General features: G+C 44.4%; 1 protein-coding gene across 2 annotated transcripts in view; it reads left to right on the top strand.

The window, feature by feature from the left end:
- Positions 1-26,500, top strand: part of TEX2 (testis expressed 2) — an 86,913-nt gene that overhangs the window by 42,516 nt on the left and 17,897 nt on the right. For both annotated transcript variants that reach the window (XM_088468582.1, XM_088468581.1), the window contains exons 2-3: positions 5,075-6,677; positions 19,207-19,407. In XM_088468582.1, coding sequence (XP_088324708.1) covers positions 5,100-6,677; positions 19,207-19,407 — 1,779 coding nt within the window. In that variant the 5' untranslated portion in view covers positions 5,075-5,099. The remainder of the gene's footprint in view (positions 1-5,074; positions 6,678-19,206; positions 19,408-26,500) is intronic.

Below are 26,500 nucleotides of genomic sequence, written 5' to 3'. Positions count from 1 at the left end.
ATATAGCTAGGTTGCCAAGGAAGTGCTTTTCCACTCATTGCTTTAGTTCTACTCCAACATTATCATTATTAAAGTTATGATACATTGCGTTATGGAATAAGCCAAAAATGTTGACATTAATTTAGCAATGATATATATTTAAACCGATAGTAAAGGAATTACCGAAAATAATTAAATTGCCTACTAACAACAAATGACTGGTTTCTGCTGCATTTTAGACAATGTTGTATAATTTATTCCCATATTCAGAGCCAGACTTGAGACTCTAAAGTAAACTTTTGCATGCCCATATTTATTTACATGTCTGAAGAAAAATAAATCATCCCAGCTGGGATACACATCTGAGCGATTTATCTGCAGATCGACCGATCTCACAATTGATCTGACGATAGAGCATAATCGAAGTTGTTCATACACCCTAAACAGCCATCGTTGTTACCGAAAGCTATATCTGTTCTGAGAATATCGGCAAATTAATCTTTTACTCTGTAACCCTATGGCGTGGTAGGCCGGTTGTCCGAGCACACTGGCAGATGTACAGATATATCTGCAAAATATATTGTCATCGGCTGTGCAGAAGGGCCGACCTGATATGTCTGTGAACAACGGCCTAGGATCAGCCCTTACTCACCTCAGCATCGGCTTCTCCTGACCTCTCGAGCGGTCAGACGCCAGGTGCGGCAGCGAGTGACTCACTGGGGTTTATTCCTGGGATCTGCTTGGACATCCATGTGCTGCTCCGTCATTTGGTTCCTGCGGTTACAGTCATGTAGGCTGCCATGGCTGCCTCCATCACCTGATTAGCCATTTACCCAATGGTAGCATTGGTTGCTGTACGCTGACACTATCCTCCAATGGACTGCTGCCTTAGGATATTTAGCCGGGCACTGGATAACAGAAAGTTGCCTTTACAACGTTGTTACTTCCAGTGAATACTTGCTGTTGCAGCGTTCCAGGTTCCTAGCGCCTTTCTTCTAGTGATATATTCCTAGTGTTAATCCACGGTGTGCGTACTCAGTACGTTATCAGAGTATATCTCCTAAGTGTCAACTTCTTGTGCCAGTTTTGCGTCTGGATCCACAGTGTGTGTACTCAGAACATCATCCGATTATTATCTCCTAAGTGCCATTCTCCTGTACCAGCTCTGCGTCTGGATCAACAGTGTGTGTACTCAGTACATCACCCAAGTGCAAACTCCCAGTGTCGTTCTCCTGTGCTTTCCCTGCGATTGATTTCTTCTGTTTCCCACTTGTGCTGGATACCTGACCTGCTTTCTGGGTGCAGCTTAAACCCAAATCCCAATTAGAGGGGCCACTGGTGAAAACCTCCCAGTAAGTTAGACTTTTCCAGTACTTGTGGAATGAGGAATGCATATATCCAGGCCCCTCGCCTCCGGTTCCTTCCCCAACCTGAGACCCCGACTTCCAATCCCTCAGTAGAGGATGTCCATAACCCAAACGTGAATGACATATCGCATAGCACACTGATTATCAAACTCTGTCCTCAGGACCCCAAACAGTGCATGTTTTCCAGGTCTCCTCGCAGAATCACAAGTGATATAATTAGCTCCATCTGTGGATCTGTTAAAATGTGCCAGTGAGTAATTAATACACCTGTGAACTTGCCAGGAGACCTGGAAAATGTAAACTATGTGGGGGCTCCTGAGGACTGAGTTTGAGAACCACTGGCATAGTGTGTATCCAGCCTTAATCTAATGTCACAAGGAGCCTCAGGATTGCACCTGTGTGATGGCACTACTACTGACCCTACAGTAGTGGGAGCTACACGGAGAGAGTACAGTGGCAGTGCAGGAGGATGTGTTGCTATGGGTTGTGATGGTGATGCTGCAGAGGTGAGGAAATGTGTTGTTACTGGGAAAAGGGGAATGTGTTGCTACATGGGATGGCCTCACCCCGGTAGTGGCGCATCCTGATTTTGCGGCATTGCACATACTTCTCCATAGGGACCTTTAAAATAATGCTGCAAGACATTTTGCACTAGTAAATTGTATGTATTTTACACGTTTAAGCAAGGCCCCTTCAATGAGTGCAATCTCCCAATGAAGCATTCTGACTGGAAAAGGTTGTGCACCACTCATATAGAGGGTTATAGAAGTAGCTCGTAAAGTCATTGTCTCTAACATAAAATCTGATCTTCAGCCTTCTGGGATATTCTTAATAGTCTCCTTATGTCTTATATAGATTTTCTGTCAGTAATGTAGACAAATCAACTGGATGGTTTGCTCAGTATCCATCATGCCCTATCCAGATTTGTATGCAGTTTAGTACCGCCACACATCACATGCAGTTTTCAGAACCAAACCTAATCTGCAGTGGGAAGACTGAAGATTCCTAGCATATTTTATATGAGGTGGTTTCCAAAGTCCCAAACTGCATGATAGGGGTACCATTTATGGTGCTCACTTGTGACACTGCATTGGGGCAACTACATGATGTATATCAAATAGTATTTTCCCCGTAATAAAATAATTATTATTGCCTATTTAATAAAATAAAACATTAATTCTGCCTTCTTTAGAATTTTTTATTGCCCCATAATTAATAAGTCAGTATTGACTCCTTCATTAATAATTACTGGTTTAAAAAAAATTATATATAAAATTCTGTTGACAGGCTGGATAGCTCAAATAGCATGCGGTTTGAGCTATCTTGCCTGCCAGAACCACATCTCAAAAGCCTGCCTTTTTTAATGGTGGCTTTGACTTGCAGTTTTGCATACCACAGCTTGATACATTGCACAATTTGTATTCTTCTTTTCATGTGTAATAAGGGAAGATGTTTAGCAAAGCCACACTTTATTAAAGTGTATCCCAAACTGGTTGCCATGGCACCCTAGAGTGCCGTGGGGCACTTGCAGTGGTGCCATAGGTTGGTGGTCCAGAATCAAATAAAATTTGTATGGTCCGTGTGATAGGCAAATCCAGTGCTGGTGGCTGCAAAACATTATATATGTGGACAAACACAAGCACAACCCTTTCCACCACCACGTAACTGAACCTAAGGATGACAAGTAAGCAAAATTTACTTCATTTAATAATTTTTAAAATAAGAAACTTTGGCTTAGGGGCGCCGTGATTCATGAAAGTTTGGGAACCAACTGCTTTAGTAAATCTTACCCTTGAACTCCTCTGGTCTAATTTTTTGAGTATGGTCCCATTACGGGGTCTTCTCTGATCATATATGTTTCAGTGGAGCTTGACATAAGGAAATTTTTCTTTGAATGAATTGTCACCAGGGTTGGACAGGGGTACAGGATAATCCCCCGGTGGGCCCCACTGTCTGAGGGCCCACCCCCTCCTCTAGGGATCAGGTCCATGACTGTTCACTTGAACTATGCATTATACATACTGTATGTATTACATTTACAGTATGTATAATGGCTTACATTTACATACTGCACAGTACTGTGGTGTATTTTCTACTATTAATCTGGTACATTATCGTGCATGCACTAGCAGTATTTACTATATATATGTTTTTAAGGGGCCCACTCCATGCACTCTCTAATGGTTAGCCACACCCCCTCTGGAGGCGAGCCACACCCCTAAGAATGGGCCCCTGTCACTGCATTCCCCCGGTGGGCCCTTCATGCCCCAGTCTGACATGAATGTGACCTTTATATTTTTTTTCTCTTGACCTAATCTAGTTTCTGTAGATTGATTTAATATAGAAACTAATCATTTCCTCCTAACTAGTAAACATGTCTGAAATTTCAGGAGGTTAATGGATTGAGCAGGTTATGTGATGGAGGAGATGAGCTTAGATCATTATTACGCTTCTGACCTTACAGCTGACTCCAGGACACTATTTTAGAATATTTGCAGTTTGAATATAAACCTCTCCTGTAAACTGTAGTGTTAACCCTTCAATACCAGTATAGTAGGTGTGGATAAAATAATGTAGAGTGTAGACACCCACTTGCGCTCTAATGAAGCCCGTAAAAGAGTTAAGCTGGGTACACAGTAGGCGATGTGTACCCAGCACGACATCGTTCGCGACGGAACGGGCAGGGTGCTGCAACGGCAAGTGCATACACCGTTGCCAATGCCAGAAGCGATGGTGGGGGGGTAGCGGGGTCCATGCTGCAGGACATCGCTAGCAACATCCTCAGATCTTTCTGCATGTACAAAAGATCTGAGGATGCGACGGACGACCCACGGGCAGGCGCTTCGGCACCATGTGCGTACATAATGCTTCGGAATCGGCGAAATATCTACTATTATCATATTTCCATCTACTAAAGGGTTACTGCTGGCAATTACTTATGCAGTCCTCTCATTGCTATTGCTATCTCAGAATGTGACTGCAGAAAAATACTTTATTTACATAAAGCATTTTTTTCTAAAACAAATTATACATTTACATTTTTTTTATTATTTTTTTTTTTATTATTTATTTTCAAAAGTGAAACTGAAGGCCCAAGCATGTAGGACTGACTAGAGAAGTGGTAAGACTCCTCCTTCCACTGGCAGACCGTACCACTGGGGAGCTCCATATTACTCATATTACTTAGTAAATTGCAGCTCTAACTGATTGCGATGATGGAAAATTGCTGCATCTTTACACATATGTCTGTTATCCTGGCCACTTCTTGTCTTTCAGCCCTTATGTTTATGATGATTTAGCATAAACATTCCACTGTACTTTTCCATGATACAAGACCCCCAAAATAAGACATAGGCCCAGATGTAATAGACTCTGATTTGCTGGCCCCCGGTGTGATATAACTGCTATCTTTAATGCAGCTATTTGTTTTAAAGCAAAACCTGGTTATTTTTTTGCCTTAAAACTAAATGGCACGTTAAATGTAACAGCTATATTGCCAGATTCGAGCCATGACCAGCAAATCGGAGCCTATTAAATTTGGGCTATAAATACTCTTTGTTTACAATGACAAATAATGCTCCATCTCTGCTCCATGTCTTGAAATTTGTGCACTATTATTGCAAAACAAACCGGACAATATTAGCATTAGTCTGTGGTCTCCATCTCTTTGGATTATTGTAGAAGTGTTTGTTTTCATTATTTATTTATTTTTATTTATTTTTTTGAAGGTCCTGAAACACTTTTGAGACTGCAATGACAAGTCTGGACAGCAGCAATGCAGAGAAAACACGGCAAACCACTTCCAAAGCAACAGCTCCAAAAGTGGAGGTCCAGCGTTCCATTTCCAGAGAGACAATCACCATTCGCTTCTCAGCTATTGGGAAGGAAGAGGAAGAAGAGGAAGAAAAACTTAGCGAAGACTTGGATGACCAAAGCATTGTAACAGCAGTAGAAGCCAAGGAAGATCTCTGCTTCGAAACTGGTACACACTTGATAAGTCCAGCTACCTCCCCCAGCATGGCCATACTAGATTCTTCATCGTCAACACCACTATCTGCCACTATGCCAACCGGAAACACTGTCAAAACATCTGAAGCTATTCTCCAATCCAAAGCATTCAGTGCTGTGCCATTATCTTTGTCAACATCTGCATCACAGCAAAGTCTCGAAGCAGTTGCTGCCAATGTCTCAACTCCTACTGAACAGAGGCCATTGCTGGCCTCTTCCCCATCCAAAACTATTGCTTTGTCCACGGCTTCATCATTGCCTGCCATCTCCGGCCCAAAGCCTTTTCTGAGCTTAGTGAAGTCCTTTTCTACCGAGGTGGAGCCAAAAGAGACCACACCACCCATACGGCACAGACATTTAATGAAAACACTGGTAAAATCATTGTCAACAGATACTTCTAAGCAGGACCCGGAGGCCACCTTACACAAGCCATCTGACTCAAAATTAAACTTACATTTGTTTAAGCAATTTACACAGCCCCGCGTTACAGGTGGAGACTCCAAAACTGCCCCTTCTTCTCCGATCACCTCCCCCTCAGATGGCCGCTCTTTTTTCAAAGTTACAGAAGTGGAAGCTAAAATTGAAGATACTAAGAGGCGCTTCTCAGAAGTCATCTATGAGCCTTTCCAGCTTCTCAGTAAAATTATGGGAGATGAGTCTTCAAGCTACAGGCCTAAAGCCTTATCTTCAAGTGCTTCAGAGCTCTCCAGCCTTTCCAGTCTTAATGGTCACCTGGAGAGCAATAACAACTACAGCATCAAGGAAGAAGAAGGAGATTCTGAGGCTGATTATCTTACAAGTGAGCCCAATCTGTTGTTTGCAGAGAAAATTAAAACTCCAGAACATAAAAAGGATTTCTCAACCACACAGTCTACAAAAGATACAGCCTTTAAATCCTCTACCTTGGCACTTGAGAAGTGTTCCCTTTCTGCGCTGGCAAGTAAAGAGGAAGATGAGTTCACCGAGCTATACTCTGAAGACTTTGAGTTTGAAGATCTGAATGAGGAGCATCTTGTTGATGTATCAGAAGAACAGGCCAGGGCTGACTCTTTTTCGGAAGATGAAGTTGATTTGTATGTGGAACATTATGATATACCTGTAATAACCCTATATTTCCTTGTAATATTAGTATATGGATATTTTCTAATCCCCCTCCCTAGTTATGTAGCTGGACTCTGTTTGGGAATTGGTTTTGGATTCATGGCTGCTATTGCTATCATTTGGCTTTTTGCATCTCCTCGTTCTCACCGACGGAAACTTAATCCATTTCACCGAGACTCCCATGTGGAACCTCTCAAAATCAGTGAGCCTGACATACAGAAGGTAAGTCATATATTCTGAGTGTTTAATTAACTATGTAGTTCTTGAACTGTAAAGCCGTCTTGTGTTTACTGACAAATGATCACTTTGCTGAAAAATATGATCATTCTTTGTGAAATAAAAGCAAATGTCTATAAATCTAATTTCCCAGCAAGATAATTTTGTTTTAAAACCAAAGACTTGGCGGTCTATGTATTAATAATCGCGGAACTGCTGCTATTATTAAGTATCCATCTAACAGGGATATTTTAATTTTTAAAGAAAATATCCCTGCTTCACTTTTAGGAGTTTGGTACATAGGCGTCAGATCGTAGTCCCCATGAATAATAATGGGGACTGCGATCTGCAGTGCTAATTAGCACTTTGCCGGAGATTTCTGTAAAATCCCCTGCATTGTGCCATTAGTACATAGCTACAATATAAAATGATGCAGAGACTGCACTTTCTGCATGATTTTATGTAACAAACAGCTTGATATATAGGCTCCTTGGTGTGTAAATATCCAACATTACTCTGGATATTTTTGGGGAGTTTCTGTGTTAGCTGGTGGCCACAGAGTCTCATTTCTCCAACAAGATGGCCTTGCCTTGTATGTCTGCATGTTCTGCTGTTATTAAATGACCCTTATTGTGTAACTCTGCATCCCCACCAATCTCACTCTCCTCTTTGTTATCATGCAAGTATGGGTAGCTAATCTAAAGAATTTAAATATAGTGTGCCCACTCAACAAAGTGTATAAGATGGCTGCTCACCAAACAGTATTATCAATCCCTTTTACACAAATTCTTGCTCCAAATAAATAAGAAAAATGTAGCACCTGTATTCTAACACTCTGGATACAATAGTTTAAATTCAGCTCTAATGTTCTCAAAATGGATTATTTCATAAACAAATATTTCAACATATACAGTGCCTTGCAAAAGTATTCACGCCCTTTAAATGGAATTAAAATGGATTGTTTGAATTTTTTTTATATTGTGAATCAAACAACATTTAGGACAACATAACCGAAAACTTCAGCGTGCATAACTGTTCACCCCCCCCTAAAGTCAGTACTTTGTCGAGCCACCTTTTGTGGCAATTACAGCTGCAAGTCGCTTTGGATAAGTCTCTATGAGCTTGCCACATCTTGCCCCTGGGATTTTTGCTCATTCCTCAAGGCAAAACTGCTCCAGCTCCTTCATGTTGGATGGTTTCCGCTTGTGAACAGCAATCTTCAAGTCTGACCACAGATTCTCAATTGGATTGAGATCTGGGCTTTGACTAGGCCATTCTAACACTTTTAAATATTTCCCCTTAAACCACTCGAGTGTTGCTTTAGCAGTATGCTTCGGGTCATTGTCCTGCTGGAAAGTGAACCTCCGTCCCAGTCTCGAATCACAGGCAGACTGAAACAGGTTTTGCTCAAGAATATCCCTGTATTTAGCACCATCCATTTTTCCCTCGACTCGAATCAGTTTTCCATTCCTGCTGCTGAAAAACATCCCCATAGCATGATGCTGCCACCACCATGTTTCACTGTGGGGATGGTGTTCGTGGGGTGATGGGATGTGTTGGGTTTGCGCCAGACATAGCGTTTTCCTTGGTGGGAGAAAAGTTCCATTTTAGTCTCATCTGACCAGAGCACCTTCCTCCATACATTTGGGGAGTCGCCCACATGCCTTTTGGCAAACTCAAATCGTGTCTTCTTATTGTTATCACTAAGTAATGGCTTTTTTCTGGCCACTCTTCCATAAAGCCCAGCTCTATGGAGTGTACGGCTTATTGTGGTCACATGCACAGATACACCAGTCTCTGCTGTGGAACTCTGCAGCTCCTTCAGGGTTACCTTTTGGTCTCTGTGCTGCCTCTCTGATTAATGCTCCCCTTACCCGGTCTGTGAGTTTTGGTGGGCGGCCCTCTCTTGGCAGATTTGTTGTGGTACCATGTTCTTTCCATTTGATGATGATGGATTTGATGGTGCTCCGGGGATCATCAAAGATTTGGATATTTTATTTTATAACGCAACCCAGAATTGTACTTCTCAACAACTTTGTCCCTGACTTGTTTGGAGAGCTCCTTGATCTTCCTGGTGTGATGCCTCTTGCTTAGTGGTGTTGTAGCCTCTGGGGCCTTTCAGAAAAGGTGTGTTTATACTGACAGATCATGTGACACTTAGATTTCACACAGGTGGACTTCATTTCACTAATTATGTGACTTCTGAAGGTAATTGGTTTCACCAGAACTTTTGAGGGACTTCATAGCAAAGGGGGTGATTACATATGCACATGCCAATTTTCAGATTTTTATTTATAAAGATACTTTTTTTTAATATATGTTTTTCTCATTTCACTTCAAGAAATTAGACTATTTTGTGCAGATCCATCACATAAAATTCAGATAAAAAAAATTACAGGTTGTAATGTAACATAAAAGGGAAAAAGCCGATGGATGTGAATACTTTTGCAAGGTAGTGTAAATACATAAAATATCAATCCATTGTCACAATAAAATATAAGGATAATAGGAATTATCCTTAGGAATTATAGTATAACACCTGTTTTCTCAAAATTATATACCAATTGTAGTTTAAGAGTTTAGTTACTAGATATAAACAAATAGTAACTATAATATACATAATATTTCTCTTAAAAGGCAGTGAATAAAACAGTCACAAAATAAAAGCTTTAGCTGGGTACACACTAGGCCAGTGGTCTCCAACCTGTAGCTCGCGAGCTACTGGTAGCTCGCAGGCTTAATTTTGGTAGCTCTCCTAGCTGCAGTACTGCAGAGTTAGCTAGGAGCCCACTAGGTGGAAGTTACCTTGATGCATGCTCCCCTGTGGCATCGACGCCATGGGTGGAGCCACGAGGAAGCGAGTCAAGTGATTGCCATAGCCTCTACGATCACCTGGCGCGCTTCCCTGTGGTTCCACCCACAGCATCTACGCTACAGTGGAGCAGCACAATGTGTGACAAACACCGCGAGTGACTCCTGCCCAACACTCCCGGAAAATCAGACCGCAACCCTGCCTATATCTTTTGCTCCTCTACTGCACTTACCGCCTTGGAGCCGGTAATTAACAGTGAAATGTGTCTGTTCTTAAACTTTATTTACAAATTGCAATGATATCACTGTATTCATTAAATGCATTGTTGCTTTCTATGACAGATTTTTAATTTTCATTAAATTACCTTCAATTGTTCGGTTAGTAGCCAGATTTTTTTTTCTATAATTTTAGTAGCTCTTCAGGAGATATAATTTGTCTCAATCAAGGTTGGAGACCACTGCACTAAGCGATGTGTTCCCAGCCGTTATGTTGACCCAACAGGCCAACATATGGGATCCTGGGTACTCATCAGAACGATGTAATGAACGACCACTTGTTCCATCCTTCATTACACTACATGGCACCGCATGCAATATCATCAGGTTTGATGTGCAATACAGCAAATTTGACAACATCGCATGCGACCTCAGGAGCGCGTATATCATGCATACACACTGCACAATATGCACGATTCGTCATTCTTATTTGACCAAATCGGAACAACATCGCTCCAGTGTGTACCCACCATAGGGGGTCCACAGGGTTGACCTTGGAGTATAGGTTGGGAACCAAATCCGGGCAGCATGCAGTTAAAGCTTTTAGCTCCCAGGATGCACTGGGCCCACTCTCCCTATAACCCTGCCCCCAAGCCAGAGGCAACTCAGTTTAAGTTGGTGCCCAGCCGGAGTCGGTCACCGTTATCGCAGGAGGGCTGATTAGCAGCCCCTAAGCTTAATTTTATTTATGAGTTTTTATTTTATTTTTAGAACTCGTCAGAACTCACCTGTCAGTGTATATCTATCCCTTTTCTTTACAATCTGCCCTTATACAGATGTACCTAGGGTGGTCCTGAGACCTCACATATATATACTTGTCAATATTTGTGAGGTTGGTCACATACTGTTGCGTGCTGCATGTTGCCATATTTTAGATGGAACTGTGTGTTGCATACGCTGATAATGGGTCCCTGCAGCTAATCTTAGCGTCAGTCAGGACCAGTATAGCGCTGCTTGATATTTCCACGATGATTGTTAGTCAGATATGTCTGACCAGAAAATAGAGCACGATACTGTACCCATTTTTGCTATCCTGCAAGTCATGTACTGCAGGTATGAGTACGGAGGATTTGACTTAGAAAGGGTTATGTATACGGTGCCATCAGGTGCCAGGCCCCTTACAAGTCCCTGGTCTCCATTGCGGATCGCCTGGCGGCCCCCATTGTTATGACTCACTTGGGGTTACTTCAACATGCTATCCTTTCATCTCAGGGTATCGCGCAGTTTCTTGCGGTTTACCCCTGTGACACAGACTATCGCTCGCTACTGGGGTTTTTCTCAGTACATGCAATTCCCTCAGGTACCACAAGAGTCTGTCATTTCCCCTGCAGGGATTACCACAACAGCCACTCTAGGTGGACGTCGTTTCTACGAAACACAAAGTGGTGTAATAAACGCCCTGTGGTTATTTCCCAGTCTGCACTGCTGTCTAACATATATCGTCAGCCAAGCGTGAACTGGATGATGTATCGGACTCCTATCCCTCTCACATGAGGGGGAGCCTAAATCAAGTATTATTATCCCTACTTTGGTGCTGGCGGTCTATCCATTCTAGTTATAGAGGATGTCGTGCCTGCACCTAAATCAAATCACCCTCAGTTTAAGCATTAATGTGTCTTCGGCTGTTTTCCCCTTCTCTGACCAGCGGGTGGATCACATGGCGGGGGTCTGGCTATCGCCAGGTGAGAGGTATCACAAAAGCATTTGGCCTCATGTTTCTCATTGCAAGTAATAGGAATCACCTCCTGGGGTGGATTTTCATGTTACTCGTCTAAGAGCGCCACTATGCCTCACATCCCTGCCCGGACGGATTTTACGGATCCGTAGGTGGTAACTTTGCCTGAAATCAACATACTCGCTTTCAGGGGCTGTTGCCCGTCCAACCATGGCTATCGCATGGGTGGCTAATGCTATTGAGTGCTGGGCTGATGCATTTGTGGAGCTTTTTCCCTCAAAAACTTCTGGGAATCAGCTGCCTTTTGTTGATCACATTCAAAATGCAGTTTCATATGTTGGCGTAACTACATTGGATGCCAGTCTCCTAACCTTCAGGGTTTCAGCTGCGACTGTATCCACCGCCATACCTTATGGCTGCGCTCGTGGAAGGCAGAGGTGGACTCCCAAGATAGGCCTTAAAATGGATACCCTATATTGGGGAAATCTTGTTTGGTCCTGACCTTGACAAGATTGTAGCAACATTGGCAGTATCACTAACGGCAAATTTCTGTCTTCAGCTACTCCCACTACAAGGCCTCGGACTAAATCTGTTGAGTCTTTTGGTCCTCAAGGACAGCTTAAAGGCCAGTCTTTTCCTAGGCTTTCTGCCTCCAAGAGGGCCGCCATACCCGGTGCCGAGCAGATCTGGACATCCAGATGCCTTGCTTCTAAACCTAAGGATAAACCTTCAGCTGACGGGACAGTTCTTCATCTGGGGGATCCCAGAGTGAGAGTCCAACTTTTTCAGTTCGCCCAGTGCTGGTGTCAAGTCACCACGGATGCTTGGGTAAGAGCTGAAGTCTCTCACGGGTACGCGCACTCATTGCTCAGACGGCCTCCCCACATGTTTTGCTACACAGGCCCTTCTTCAGACCCGAACAAGGCCTTACAAATCCAGAAAGCTATACAGTCCTTGGGGTAAGCAGGGGTAATTATGCCAGCCCCACTATCTCAGCGAGGGACTGGTTATTCTACTTTCTTTCTGGTGCAGAGGCTGAATGGTCCTCATTGGACTATCCTCTTTTCTAAATCCCTGAACCAATTCCTAAAGGTGCCTAGGTTCAGGAGTTAACCCCTACGCTCCATCATCCGAGCTATGGAACCTGGGTACTTTATGGTATCGCTGGATATTCAGAACGCGTACCTACAGGTACCTATAGAGCCCTCTCATCAGCGTTAGCTCAGGTTTGCTGTGCCACAGCAACACTTCCAATTTTCGGGCTCTGCCCTTTGGACTATCCACAGCCCCACTGTGGTTTACCAGATTTATGGCTTTTATGACAGCCCACCTACTCAGGGTGTCCGACTGCTCCTGTATCTGGAAGGCTTCCTGCTCTTAGCAGGATCACCAAAGTACTTTAAAGCCATTTCCAGTTAACCATTGCTTTCCTTCACAAGCACGAATGGTTAATCAACTGGGGAAAAGTCCTCCCTGAATCCCTCACAGGGTATGATTCATCTGGTAGCCCTGCTGGATCTCAAAATCAGAGAATCCTTCTGACATCAGACAAGATCTCCACTCTTCAACTGCAAGTGCGCAGATGTTTCCCCATTCGACAAGTGTCATTACACTCTGTAATGCGGGTTCTGGAATCCAGGGTGTCTACCTTTGGAAAAGTGGAATGTGCTCAGTTCCATTCCAGGCCTTTCCAAAAACTGATCCTCTCCAGAGGAAACGGGTTTCTCCATCAGATCACTGTTCAGACAATGATGCTCTCTCCGGAGGTGCGTCTTTCTCTATCTGGGTGGCTATGGCTTTCTCATCTAGGGTACTCCTTACAACGGGCCAGTTTCTTGGGCGCAGTGACCAGACCGCACTCCTTTCGGGGCAGTTGGACATCTGTCGTTTCCGCCCTGCCAATCAACTTATTGGAACTTCAAGCTGTCTTGGACCCTAGCTCTGGCCTAACACATACTTTACGGTAAACCTGTAAAGGTTCAGTCCGACTATGTCACAAAAGTGGCTTACGTCTAGGAGACACTCGTAGTTGGGCAGCATTGACAGAGGTGTCACACATTCTGATATAGACCAAGGGTCTCCTCCTGGCCATCTCTGCAGGGTTCATTCCGGGAGTTCTCCATTGGGAAGTGGACCTGCTCAGCCGTCACGACGTGCATTCCGGGGACTGGTCTATTCTCCAAGAGAGGTTTCAACTCCTAGTGAGCAGAGAGGGCCTCTCAGGGGTGGGCCTCCTGACTCAACACACTGCCGGTGTTAGGGTCCAGAACTAGAGGTACTGAAGCAACCTTTGGTGACGCGTTGTCAGTGAAGTGGTCCTTCAAATTTGTTTACCCGTTTCCTCCGGTCTCCCTTCTTCCTCAAGTTCTTCGGAAGTTCAATCAAGACGGAGGTACTGTCCTGCTGGTGGCTCCAGATTGACCCAGACGTCACTGGTACTTAGAATGTCGGAGTCTCTCCATCCACACTCCGTTCCTGCTGCCTCAATATCCGGACCTGTTGTCTCAGGGTCTTTGCCTTTCCCTGGACCTGGATCATTTGTCTTTGACTGCGTCCCTACTGTGGTCCTAAGGCTTCCCTGGCTCTGTCATCATTGGGATGTTTAGAGCGTGTAGGCCAGCTTTTGCTGGGATCTACCACAGCATGTGGCATACATAATTCTTATGGCATCATACCTGTAGCTACGATCCTCAGGTGTTTCGGATTTCCAGAAGTTCTGGCATTCCTTCCAGCTGGCTTGGGTCTTGCCCTCCACCTAGCTTCCCTGATGGTGTGGGTCTCTGCACTGTCAGTATGGTTAGTATGTGGAATTGCTCCACTCCCGCGTATCCAGTCCCTCCTTGAGGGTATTTTCCAGATTTTGCCTCCCTTTATCCCCCCTAGGGGCTCCTTGGGAGTTGGTAGTGGTTCTTCGTGCCCTCCTAGGGCCTCCATTTGAACCACTAGCTTTGATAGTCCTTACGTGGTCTATAGCTTAGACTCTCTTATGGCGTTGGCATCTGCCAGGAGAGTGTCGGAATTGGGAGCGAACTCATGTGGCTCCCTCTTCTGCATAATTCACCAAGACAGGGTGGTGAGTTGCACTCGCCCTATGTTTCTTCCATATTATTCAGGAACTTATGGTACAGACATTTCAGTCACCAGTCCTCTCGGCTGGTGCAGCCTCATTGACTGTGGTCGGCATCTCAGGATTTACGTGGTCCATTCTAGTTCCTTACAGAAATCAGACTCCTTATTTGTGCTCTATAGATTTCACAGGAAGGATGACCGGCCAATAAACAAACATTGGCTAGATGGCTTCGTATGACTATCTCAGGGGCCTCAACATTGGAGGGCCTTTCGGTTTCTGTTGATGCTTATTCTGCTCGGGCTGTGGACCCCTCGTGGGTGGCTCGCTGTGACGCTTCGGCTGTTCAGCCTTACAAGGTGGCCACGTGGTCTTCTCTGCAGACCTTTTTAAGATTCTATGCATTGGATTCCTTTGCCTCTCAGGATGCTTCCTTTGGGCGACGGATTCTCCTCTCAGCACAGGAGCATCCCCACCCTTACAAGGACATCCCCAAAGTCAACCCTATGGACCCTGAAGAAGACAATGAGAGATATGGTAAGAACTTACCCTTGTTATCTCTTTCTTCGGTCCATACGGTCCACAGGGCACCCACCCTGACGCACCGGGCTTCATATGGGCTGTGTTGCTGGTCACCGGTTTCCCGTCTCCTTCTCTGTGAGTATGGTTTTTGTGTGTTCCAGTCTTCTCTCTTTCTTTCCTCCTCCGGCCTTTGGCTACTTACAAAGTGAGGTGCTTCTGGCTTGGGGGCGGGGTTATAGGGAGAGTGGACCCAATGTATCCTGGGAGCTGAAAGCTTTAACTGTGTGGTGCCCGGATTTGGTTCCCATCCTATACCCCAAGGTCAACCCTGTGGACCCTATGGACTTCGAAGAAAGAGAGATAACAAGGGTAAGTTCTTACCATATTTCTCATTTTCGTCAAGCTTGTTATTAGTTAGCCATGTAGATTATGATAATGTCTGGATTTTATTCTGTAGATCTTCTGTGTAGGACAATACGTCTTGCTGTTAATTAAGCCGTAATTACCGTATAATTGGGGCTCCACATTGTCCGATATATTCCCATTAAATCATGTAGAGAAGCCACACTTTGTAGGAGGGCTCCGGTTAAGGTACATAAGGCAACAAACCAACCATTCACTCCACTGGCTGCAAACCAACCACTCCACTGTAATTTCACGAACGGCTCAGCTGTATAAGGCACGTGGTGTGTGCACCAGACTCTTTGTTTACCTGTGAAGTAGTTGTGCGCTCACCGGTTGCTATGTAATTACCGCTTCATTAACAGCAAGACCTATTGTCCTACACTGGAAATCGACTGAATAAAATCCAGGCATTATCACAATCTACATGGCTAATTTATAACAAGCTTGAATAAGATTTTTTCTGTGACTGATGTATTGACTGCTTTTTAAGAGCTACATTGTGTATATTATATTTTCAACTTGGTTATACCGAGTAACTTAGGCTGGGTACACCCAGGAGCGTTCAGCAATCGTTACGACTTTACAGACGATTTCCCTTGAGCCCGTTACAAGCGATATTGAGCCTGTACTTCAATCTTGTGAATGACCAAACGATATATATCGTATCATTTGGTCACTAGCGATTTATCATTGCTCCTGTACACATTAGAACAACCGTCATTAGGATGAAGGTGACGTCAAATCAGTCCGACATATCATTTGTCGTCCGGTTTGCCGTACATCATGCACGATAGGCAGAAAATTGCTAGAGATATCGCTAGGTTTTTATGTGCAGCACAGACGATCAGCGACAGTCCCTAGCGACCAGCGGGAACGCGCAATCATGCGTACACACTGAGCAATGTAGGCAATATGTTGTTACGAAACAGCATATCGGCCCGACATCGCTCCAGTGTGTACCCAGTTTAAATTCTGCAATCAGTATATAATTTTGAGAAAATAGGTATTCTACTGAATTCCTAAGGCACTGTTCTTATTCTTATATTTTATTGTGACAATGGATTGATATTGAAATATTTTTATTAAAATAATTCATTTTGAGAACACATGAGCTGAATTTACACTATTGTATTGAGATTTTTAGAATACAGGTGCTCCCTTTTTCTCTTATATATTTGGAGCAACTAATCTAAAGTTTATCCACCTTTCTGACAAAAGCAATAGCACAAACAAAACTACTGGAAGTGATTGCAAGAGCATAAAGGAAGTGGCACTGGTAACTGGGGCTGGCAAGTTATCAGATATCCTGTGTGAGGGGGAAGCAGAAGCAATGATTAGCACCTATTTCCACACAAGGTGCAGTAGCATGCCTGATTTATGGCTGCTCTCATTTACTGGGAGACATCTAAAGGCTTATTATCATCATTTCATAAAAACAACGTCATCGGTGATTAGTGAATTATTCTATTTACAAAGGTCAATGTGTAGGAGGTTGTATTGATCCATAAGATCACGTATACATTTTCCTCAATGACGTCTTATTGGCGTACACGTTGGTGATATCTCATAATATTCCAATATCCTCTCTTATGATGATCTTGTGAAATATGGAGAATATTTGAAGCGTTTTGTCCCTTTACAGTCAAGACTGTATTGTGCCTTGGGGTTGTACTTCCTGCCCACACCTGAATATGTAATATATTTGGTAGTGCAACCTGGAGATCTGTAATAATCTAGGAGGGAACGTATGTTGATGATAACCCAGTGATCAGACACTGACCATCTGTTTGGACTGGCCAGGCTTTGATAGTCACCTTATGTGTAATCCATTTTATATTATTAGTGCCTACCAGATGGTCAAGCAAAGACACTTCGCTATCAGTAGCTCTGTTCATTTTGCAGTGATATCCAGTGGGTCATCGCACACTGACTGGAATGCCCCCCCCCTAATATGTAAAGTTCAGAGACTTGTGAGAGTCTCTGCCATATATGTTTTTCCCATATACAATGAGGGACATTTCTAAAATAAAAACTGTCACCATGCAAAATCCTCCACATTTTATGTATAAATGTTGCCATTTTGCTTTGAGTAAGTGTGTTACTTTTGAATAAAATAGTTTTTCTGTCACTTATCACATTGGCATTGTCTGTGTTTCTGCTAATAAGGCGCAGAAGGAGCCCCCTGTATGCTGGAGTTCAGGTCAACTTGAACTCCAGCATACAGATTACTATATTTTGTCGGAATCGGCATGATATCCCCAAAGCCCAATCGTCCAGGATCCTGACAGGGGCGATAAGTACCCTACCTCCCCCCTCCCTTCCCCTAACCCTCCCTTGGTGGTGCCTAACCCTAACATTGACAATTGGAAAGCATATTTACAGTGCAGCACTGTGATCAAGATGGAAGAGCTCCAATTTAGTGACTGAAATAACTATTTTATAATGTGTCTGTGCACCCCATTCAGTACCCTCTAGCAGTGTCCTGGAATCCAGATTATTACTAAATAAAATCTGCATGTTTCCAACAACATTAATGAAGATAATGGATGAGATACAGTGATGAACCCTGCTGGCAGCTGACATTTATCAGTGCGGTTGGATCCTCCGCACTGTGCTCTAGATTCTCCAGACACTGATCACAGAAAATTCTCACAAAGCTACAAAAGTGAAATCATTTACTGCTGATGGACTTCATTTCCAACCCCACAATGGATTTTGCCTTGAATACAATTGTCAGAAAATCGTCAAATTGGCCCAACACAGTGGTTCCCAAACTGTATTGAATCACGGCGCCCTAGAGTATCAGTATTGTTTTCATGGCACCCCTAAGCCAAATGTTTGTTATTGAGAAATGCAGAAAAAAATGTAGTAAAGTAAATTGAGCTTACCTGTCATCTTTAGGTTCAGTTATGTGGTGTTGGCAGGTTTGCGCTTCTGTTTGTGCACATATTTACATTACATAAATAACTTGATTTTGTGCGAGACCACCAACCTGAGACACCTCTGCAAGTGTCCCTAGGCATCCCAGTGTGCCTAGGCACCCAGTTTGGGAACCACTGGCCTAACAGCAACTTGATACATTTTGCCCCCAGTCTATTATAGGGATACTAACACTTTCTTTTCCTATTTTCTTTTCCCTTTGTAGTTGTTATCTAAACAATGGAATGTAGAAAAATATTCTTATCAGACTTATTTCATTTGGTGCTAGTAAATGATTTGCTTTTTCTTCCCATAATCGCATGGTTTCCTCCCTCAGATTTTCTGTCAACCTTTTGTAGTATATGATAATTCTTTTATCATATGCCATATTAGAGGGTATGTGGGAAATCATTAGGAAGAGAGTATGATGTGGCTGAGAGTCAGATACAACAGGCTCCACTCCCTGACCTTTCTCATAGAACCATGGTAGCACAGTAGTTAGCTTTGCTGTCTCAGATCATAGGTTAGATTTTGTCAGAGCACTATCTGTGTGAAGAGTGTATGTTTTTCATGTGTTTGTGTCATATTCCTCCCACAGTCCAAAAAAACATGCTGGTGGGTTTATTAGCTGCTGTCATAATGGAATGACTAATGTGAATGATGATATAATTTTCTGTAAAGAGCTGCATAAAATGCATACAGCTCATACAGACCGATACCAAAACGGTGTCTAGTATGTACATTGCCCAGGGCACAGTTAAGTGCAGAAATGTTTGAGATTACAAACCATTTAAGTTCTCCAATGTTCACAGCAAGTTTTGTTTACTTCATTACTTTATGATGTTTCTCTCCCCTAACAGGGATGGATGAATGAGATCCAGAGCTACGATCCAGAGACGTATCACGCCACCCTCACACACTCGGTCTTTGTTCGTCTGGAAGGTTCCACTCTGCGATTATCTAAGCCCAACAAAAATGTCTCCCGGAGAGCCATTTACAATGAGGCCAAGCCTGAGGTGGTCTATGTGAGCCAGAAGATCTATGATTTGGTAGATAGCAAGGTTAGTATCAGTTCAAAAGGAACATCTTCTCATCCTGATCTGTAAACTGGTTACCTTACAGTAATGTTACCGAACAGAGGGCCTGATTCAGAGATGTACGCTAACCCGATGCTTAGTGCACATCTCCGATGTTGTGTACTCTCTGCGTGTGCAGAATGGGTCCTGCGATACCGCACTGAGTTCCCTCAAGCTTCCGCCTGATTGACAGGCAGAAGTGGTGCAGGAGCGGGGACGGCCTGCGTTCCCATAAACAGGGATGTGTTGCCCCCGTTTTTGGGGAGAGCTGAGGCCAGTCTAAGTCAGGCTGCAATAAGCTTCAGCTACCGCAACCTAGCCAAAGGGACAACAATCTTGACCGATGTTCCGATGGTGATCTCAGGCTGCGACCTTGGGTGCAGAGCTAAGATCCTTTAGATGCAGCAAGGAGGTGTCTGTTTCATAGACACCTCCTGCTGCATTTGAATTTTAGATAGACGGAATTGCACAGCTGCTTGTGTCCGGCTCTGCAATTCTGTCCATCTCTGGATCAGGCCCAGAGTCTTTATATTCACTGACAAAACTTTTACAAAGTTTTTTGATTATACTAGAGATGTGCAGGTCGGTTTTCCTAAAAAAATTAACACGTACGACCGTAGGGGTTCCGAGTCGAATAGAGTAACCAGTTTGGAATAACTTTGGGGTTCCAAGTGGAACGAGTCCTGGCTCGGGTCTGCTGTAGGTTCGGAACTCCAATTTAAAAACCAAACTCAGGTTTTGGATTGCATGTACACTGGTCCAAATGACATGATTTTGTCAGTTTTTATCGGGGTTTTATTAATAATTTTTTTTTATCAAGTTTTTTTTAAAGGAATCCGAACCAAAACACTTGAGGGTAGTTTTGCCAACACCAAAACACGATAATGAATTAGAAGTTGAACCAAAACTAAAATACTGGGGTCCGCACACATCTCTAGTTTATACAGCTAAGGCTAAACAAGGCCTCTTTACTGCTGGCAGATAAAATTCATGGTTAAATGAAAATTACTTTTTCTACTTCAGGGTCCATAGGGTATCCACAGGATACCTTGGGGTATAGGCGATGGCGGCAGACATCCAGGCACCACAGAGTTAAATTTTCAGCCTCCCAGGATGCACTGGGGTCCCTCTCCTATACCCCGCCCCCGAGCCTCAGGCCACTCAGTTTTCGTAGGTGCCTGGCCGGACCAGTCGCACCGTACAGAGGGGGGTCTTTTTAAGGCCCCTGAATATTTCTTCGCAGCTGTGGCTGCACAACTAGAGTGCTCCAGCATAGGACAGTCAGTATTGACGTCCATGCTGTCACTCCTACACCCCGCCGGTACCAGAACGCCGGTACTGATCCGGGGATGCTGGTAGGTAGCTGGGGTCACAGCTAGCGGTGATCCCCGGCTACCTGGACTGTGGCCGGATGCACGGGGAACAAGGTAAGCGGCGGGGTCCCGCGGTGGGCACCCGCCGGTAACACAGTCCTGTTTGGTCCCCAGGCAGGGGGCTCCCTGGGGACCGGCTGCGCGTGGGGCCAGGTACTGATCCTGCGCCTTCCACTAGACCACCAGGGACAGCGGGCCGCAGCATGTGCGGTACAGCGCGGCGTCCCAGGGGTTAATAGCACGCCAGGGGAGAACTCCTTCCCTGTCTCACAGCCGGCGTCTCCCCCGCTGCACAGTGCCATTCCACAGCGGGCTGTGTCAGCGCTCCTCCCCCGGGCCCTGCCTTCTCTCTGCTCCTCGGTGGCAATTTTCTCACTACATGTGCTGGGGAAGGCAAACGCTGCTGGAAGCTGATACAGATGCCATTGCGGTCCGGGTCCCCCGCATACCTCTCCTTCAATTAAGGTCAGTGTATGCAGCACTGTTTCCTACCAGGCTCTGGTCTGTGTAGTTGATCGCAGTGCTTGTAATGCAGGATGTTATCTGTGCATTGTATGTGACTTAAATGCTAGCGCTGTTTGCCTGTACTTTCATTTCTGACTGTCAGCCTTTTCCTATCCCTGTTCTTCTGCTACAGCCCTTGCGGTGCGGTGTCGCAGGGTATTTATTACCTCACAGTAAACGTGGTTTTTCTGTGTGGGAGGTCACATACGCTCCGTTCACACTCCTCATGTCGGAAAGTGAACAAGGATATCCTCTTCCAGCTATAATGTACTGATATCATGTGCAGTTAGTGGAGGGATATGTAGACGCTGAGGGTTTATGGAGGGCATGTTGTATTATATATCACGCCCCATTTCTGTCACTGTGCCTGCACAAAAAAGGGGACCGCCCTCGGCTGGCTAAGATGCTTACAGCCTTTGTGGGCGACGCCCCCTGCGTTTCCCCATAGGGGTTATCGCAGCCTGTGGTGGTCTCATCACATGCAGGGGTCCCTGGACAGTTGATGGTACCCCAGTGTATCCTGTTTTTCGCCCCCCCAGGTCTTGCAGGAGCCTGTGTGGGTGAATTTATTGTCCAAATGGCATAGCACCTGATGGACGTTTTACAGGGGGAGTCACCATTTCGGCTGACGTCTGATGACGGTGACATTATTGACTTTTTCAGACACGAGTCCCTTAGTGCAAAGGAGGCGTAGTCTGGGTCTAAAGTCTATATACCTGGCCTTCTACGGGCAGTCCGTGCGGCTTTGGTTATTACATATCCCCCGTGGCTAGATCCAAATATGCCTTCTTTAAGGATAAGGGTGTTGCCACTGTAATTCCTCTATCTGGTCAGGTGGATCATTTAGAGGTGGCGTGGAAAATCCGGGTAAGCGGATAATTACATTTGCGAATGGGAGTTACCTTTACGGGTAGATTCTCATGTTACACGCCTAGTGAGGAGTGCTACGTTGCCCATGCCCTCCAGGTCCTCTTTGAAGGATGTTCCAGATTGCAAGGTGCAAATATATCTAAAATCCAATATTCCCTTGCTGGAGGGGCTTCCAGGCCAGCTATGGCCGTGTGCTGGGGGGCCAGAGCCATGGAACACTGAGTAGGTAACTGGATCTCTGCACACTGACTCTCCAGCAGAGCAGGTGGATAGTGGCAAATTCTTAGAGACTTTGCCACGTTCATAATGAGACGGTCTTACATATAGCCTACTCCTTTTCAGAATCTCCTCGGCAGCAGTAGCGGCTTGCCGCTCCCTGTGGTTGCGCTCTTGGAAAGCGGACGCCGATTCCATTTGGAATACTTTGCCTTTTACGGGACAAGTCCTGTTTGGCCCTCGTCTGGACGCAATTGTGGACCTGCAGGCAGCAGCTACGTCTGCGTGTCTGCCATCTGCTACAGTCCCATCAGGGTCTGGGACTTTGTCTTTTCGGCCCTGTGAGGCCAGGGTAAGTCTAAAATACAGCTTTCCAAGACAGTCAGTAGCCAGGAAATCTGCTCAGCCATAAGAACAGGCTTGGAGTACAAGACGTCCTACTCCCAAGTTGGACTAAAAGCCTTCAGCCTCATGGGACGGGCCTCCTCTCGGGAGCCCTCAGAGTTGGAGGCCGGCTTCTCCAGTTCGCCCAGTGCTGGTGTCTGACCACCACGGACACTGGGGTAAGAGAAGTATTTTCTTGAAGGTATGTCCTCCTCCCGGTAAAAGCCTCCCAGACGGTTTTTCGTTACAACGGAAGTGTAGATTCGGGTTAGAGCCTTGAAAAAGCCTATGGTGAAACGCCCGTCGGCGTTTTAGACGGCTGCTATATAATGTGTATTCTCACTGTATAATATTGCACCAAAATGTTTAAATGTGTAGTGTCCGATTGAAAACAATTACATATGGTGACAGTCAATAGCCAAAATTGGGGATAAGCGCTGAGCGGAGCTAATAGTTTATCCTAATTGAAGGCAGCATGGTGACAGGCAGAAGTCAATATTGGGGATAAGCGCTGAGCGGCGCTAACAGTCTATCCTAATTGAAGGCAGCAAGTGGGACATTTACCCTGTTCCCTAGTTATAAATCATAACTTGTGCTGACCGCGATGAACAACAGCTATAACGGGAGACCAACCGCTAAGCAGCAATGATTAGTGTTACTTAAACAGAAGCCACAAGCGGAATACTATACCTGTCTCTTTATTATATGTTGTAATTCAGCGCCTATTCACTTGTACGTTCAGCATATAGAACAGATAACAATAGCATACAGCTAAAACGGGAGACCAACCGCTAAGCAGTAATGACTTGTATTATTTAAACAGAAGCCACATGCGGAATATCAAGTCTGCTTCTTTATCATATGCTGTAACACAGTGTTCATTCACGTGTATGTCTGGTAGATAGAATAAGTAATAGCAGCATAAAACTTATTATAAATAGCTGCAAGTGGGATTCTGTTTTATTTCCCCTAACATGTATTTAATATACTAATAGCAGCAGAAGAGCGGCATCACGTATTATCAAATAATCAGGTGCAAGTGGGATGCTGTTTTCCTAAATATATATTCTATACTCATAAATATTGTACTTCACCGCCAGCAATGATTAAAATATTCACTGCAGTGAGACACAGAAGAGGACAAATTAGTCAGTAATTCTATTATCCATAAATGTAATCACGGTTCATAGGATATTAGCTGCTGACCAGTGGATATATATTTATATATGAATGAATGTCAAAACCAGAAACAAGATGTATTACTAAACATTTGACATATAACTACTAGAGGACACAACACATGAGACCTAGCATATTTATTACAAAGTTCCAGTGTAGACCCATGAATAAAGATACAATAAAGTGTTGCAAACACAGTATCAGTTTATTCTGATACACTATTATAAACACAGGATCTCACTGTTAACATTACAGATCTTCTATTCATGATACTGGTGCAATTAACAGGGCAATTTAGCCTAGAAATTAAAAGATAAGTAGATACACATTGTTATATAGCAGTCGTATTATTTTAAACACTGCATTTCTTCTTTTTGCTTCACACCTAACTTTATTTTAATATTTCACCGATCCTTATATTTTAATACATACCAATAAAAATATATGTTTTAAAATTAGTTGGTTCAGAGTGCACCACACAAGATGCTTACTTTTTTCTTCTTTCTTCTGTTGAAATCAATGGTTTTTCGTTACAGGTCTTCTGTCAATTCAGGACAAGGCCCTGTAATTTTTGAGGGTGTTACACTCTATGCTCCAGGCAGGAGTTATAGTACCTATTCCGTTGCCCCAAAGGGGAACGAGGTATTACTCCATCCTCTTTCTGGTACAGACACCCAATGGGTCTTACCAGGACATTCTCAACCTCGAATCCTTCAACAAATTCTTAAGGGTTTCTCGGGTCGGGAGGGGGACCCTGCATTCCATCATTCAATGGAGCCTGGGGATTTTGTGGTGACGTTGGATATATTCAGGGTGACTACCTGAATATCCCTCTTTTCTTAGCACACCAGTGTTTTCCTCAGGTTTGCAGTGGTCGATAAGCATTTCCAGTTTCTGGCATTGCCCCTTGGTCTGGCCTCCGCGCCTCACGGTTTACCAGGGTCATGGTAGTTATGGCAGCCCACCTGCGGATGCAGGGGGTCCGCTTGTTACCCTATCCGAGTGACCTCCTGTTGTTACCACGGTCTCCAGAGATACTTCAGTGCCATATGCAACGGACAATATCTGTGTTGTTACGTTAGGGCTGACTGATAAACTGGAAATGGTCCTCTCTGATTCTTCACAGAGGATGCTCCATATCCCAACATCTGAGGATCTTTGTGATTGAGGAAAAGATCTCTGCATTACAGGCAAAGGTACACAGTTGCCTGCAGAGTCGCCGAGTGTCTATTCACTTGGCAATGTGGTTCCTGGGTTCCAGGATGTCGCTGTTCGACACGGTGGAGAGTACCCAGCCTCACTCTAAAGAACTTGATCCTCTCCGGATGGGATGGGTTGCCCCATAGGATAAAGTCAATAGGCTTTCCCCGGAGGTTTGTCTCTCTCTGGCCTGGTGGCTGCAGAAAGCTCACCTAAACAAGGGGCACCCCCTTTGGGATTGCGGACAGGGTCCTTCTGACGACGGACGCCAGTATCTGTGGCTGGGAAGCAGTGACGGGTCCACACTTGTTCCAGGGCAGGTGGACACCAGTAGTTTTTGCGCTTCCCATAAACATCTGAGAACTCTGAGCAGTATTCAAGGTTCTCCAGCATGCAGGACAGGTCCTCCACGGAAATACCGTGCAGGTACAGTCTGACAACGCCATCATGATGGCTTATGTAAACCACCTAGGAGGTTCCCGAAGTCAGGCGACACTAACAGTGGTGTCCCGAATTCTGGCTTGGGTGGAAGGCTATATCCCTGCCGTCATCGGCAGTGTTCATTCAGGAATCCTCAGATGGAAAGCAGGCTTTCTCAGCCGTCAAGACGTGCATTCAGGGAAATGTCCTCTTTATCAGGAGGTGTTCAATCTTCTGGTGAACTGTGGATACCCTATGGACCCTGAAGTAGAAAATATGAGATATGGTAAGAACTTACCCTTGTTATCTCTATTTCTACGAAGTCCATAGGGTTCCACAGGACTCCCGCCCTGTCGCACCTGTACTGCAGATGGGCTTTGATCTGGTCACCAGTTTCTCCGTCTCCTTCTGGTGAGAATGTGATTCTTGTGTGTTCCAGACTGTCTTCTCTCTCTTTTTTGCTCCTGCTCCGGCCTATGGCTTGTTACGAAACTGAGTGGCCTGAGGCTCGGGGGCGGGGTATAGGAGAGGGACCCCAGTGCATCCTGGGAGGCTGAAAATTTAACTCTGTGGTGCCTGGATGTCTGCCGCCATCGCCTATACCCCAAGGTATCCTGTGGAATCCTATGGACTTCGTAGAAATAGAGATAACAAGGGTAAGTTCTTACCATATCTCATATTATTTTCAAGAAAGAACATAAAAGTAAACTTTCCTTTAAGTAAACTTTCCTTTACAGTTATGTTAAAAAGTAAAAAAATATATAAAATAGTTCCTCACCACAAGCAAAAATAGCTTTTGATCTTGGACAAAAAACTGAAAAAGGAAGACATAGCTTGCCAGTTAACTTATGCCAAAACTTTTCTGTTGCCTTAGAAACTAGACCTCCCCTTTTTCAAAATATTGTAAGAGCCCCAAACTTATACTTGACAAA

Source organism: Taudactylus pleione, unplaced genomic scaffold (assembly GCF_031769625.1).
Source record: "Taudactylus pleione unplaced genomic scaffold, aTauple2 ptg000012l, whole genome shotgun sequence".
Lineage (NCBI taxonomy): Eukaryota > Metazoa > Chordata > Amphibia > Anura > Myobatrachidae > Taudactylus > Taudactylus pleione.
This window is presented reverse-complemented; position numbering and strand designations above follow the sequence as displayed.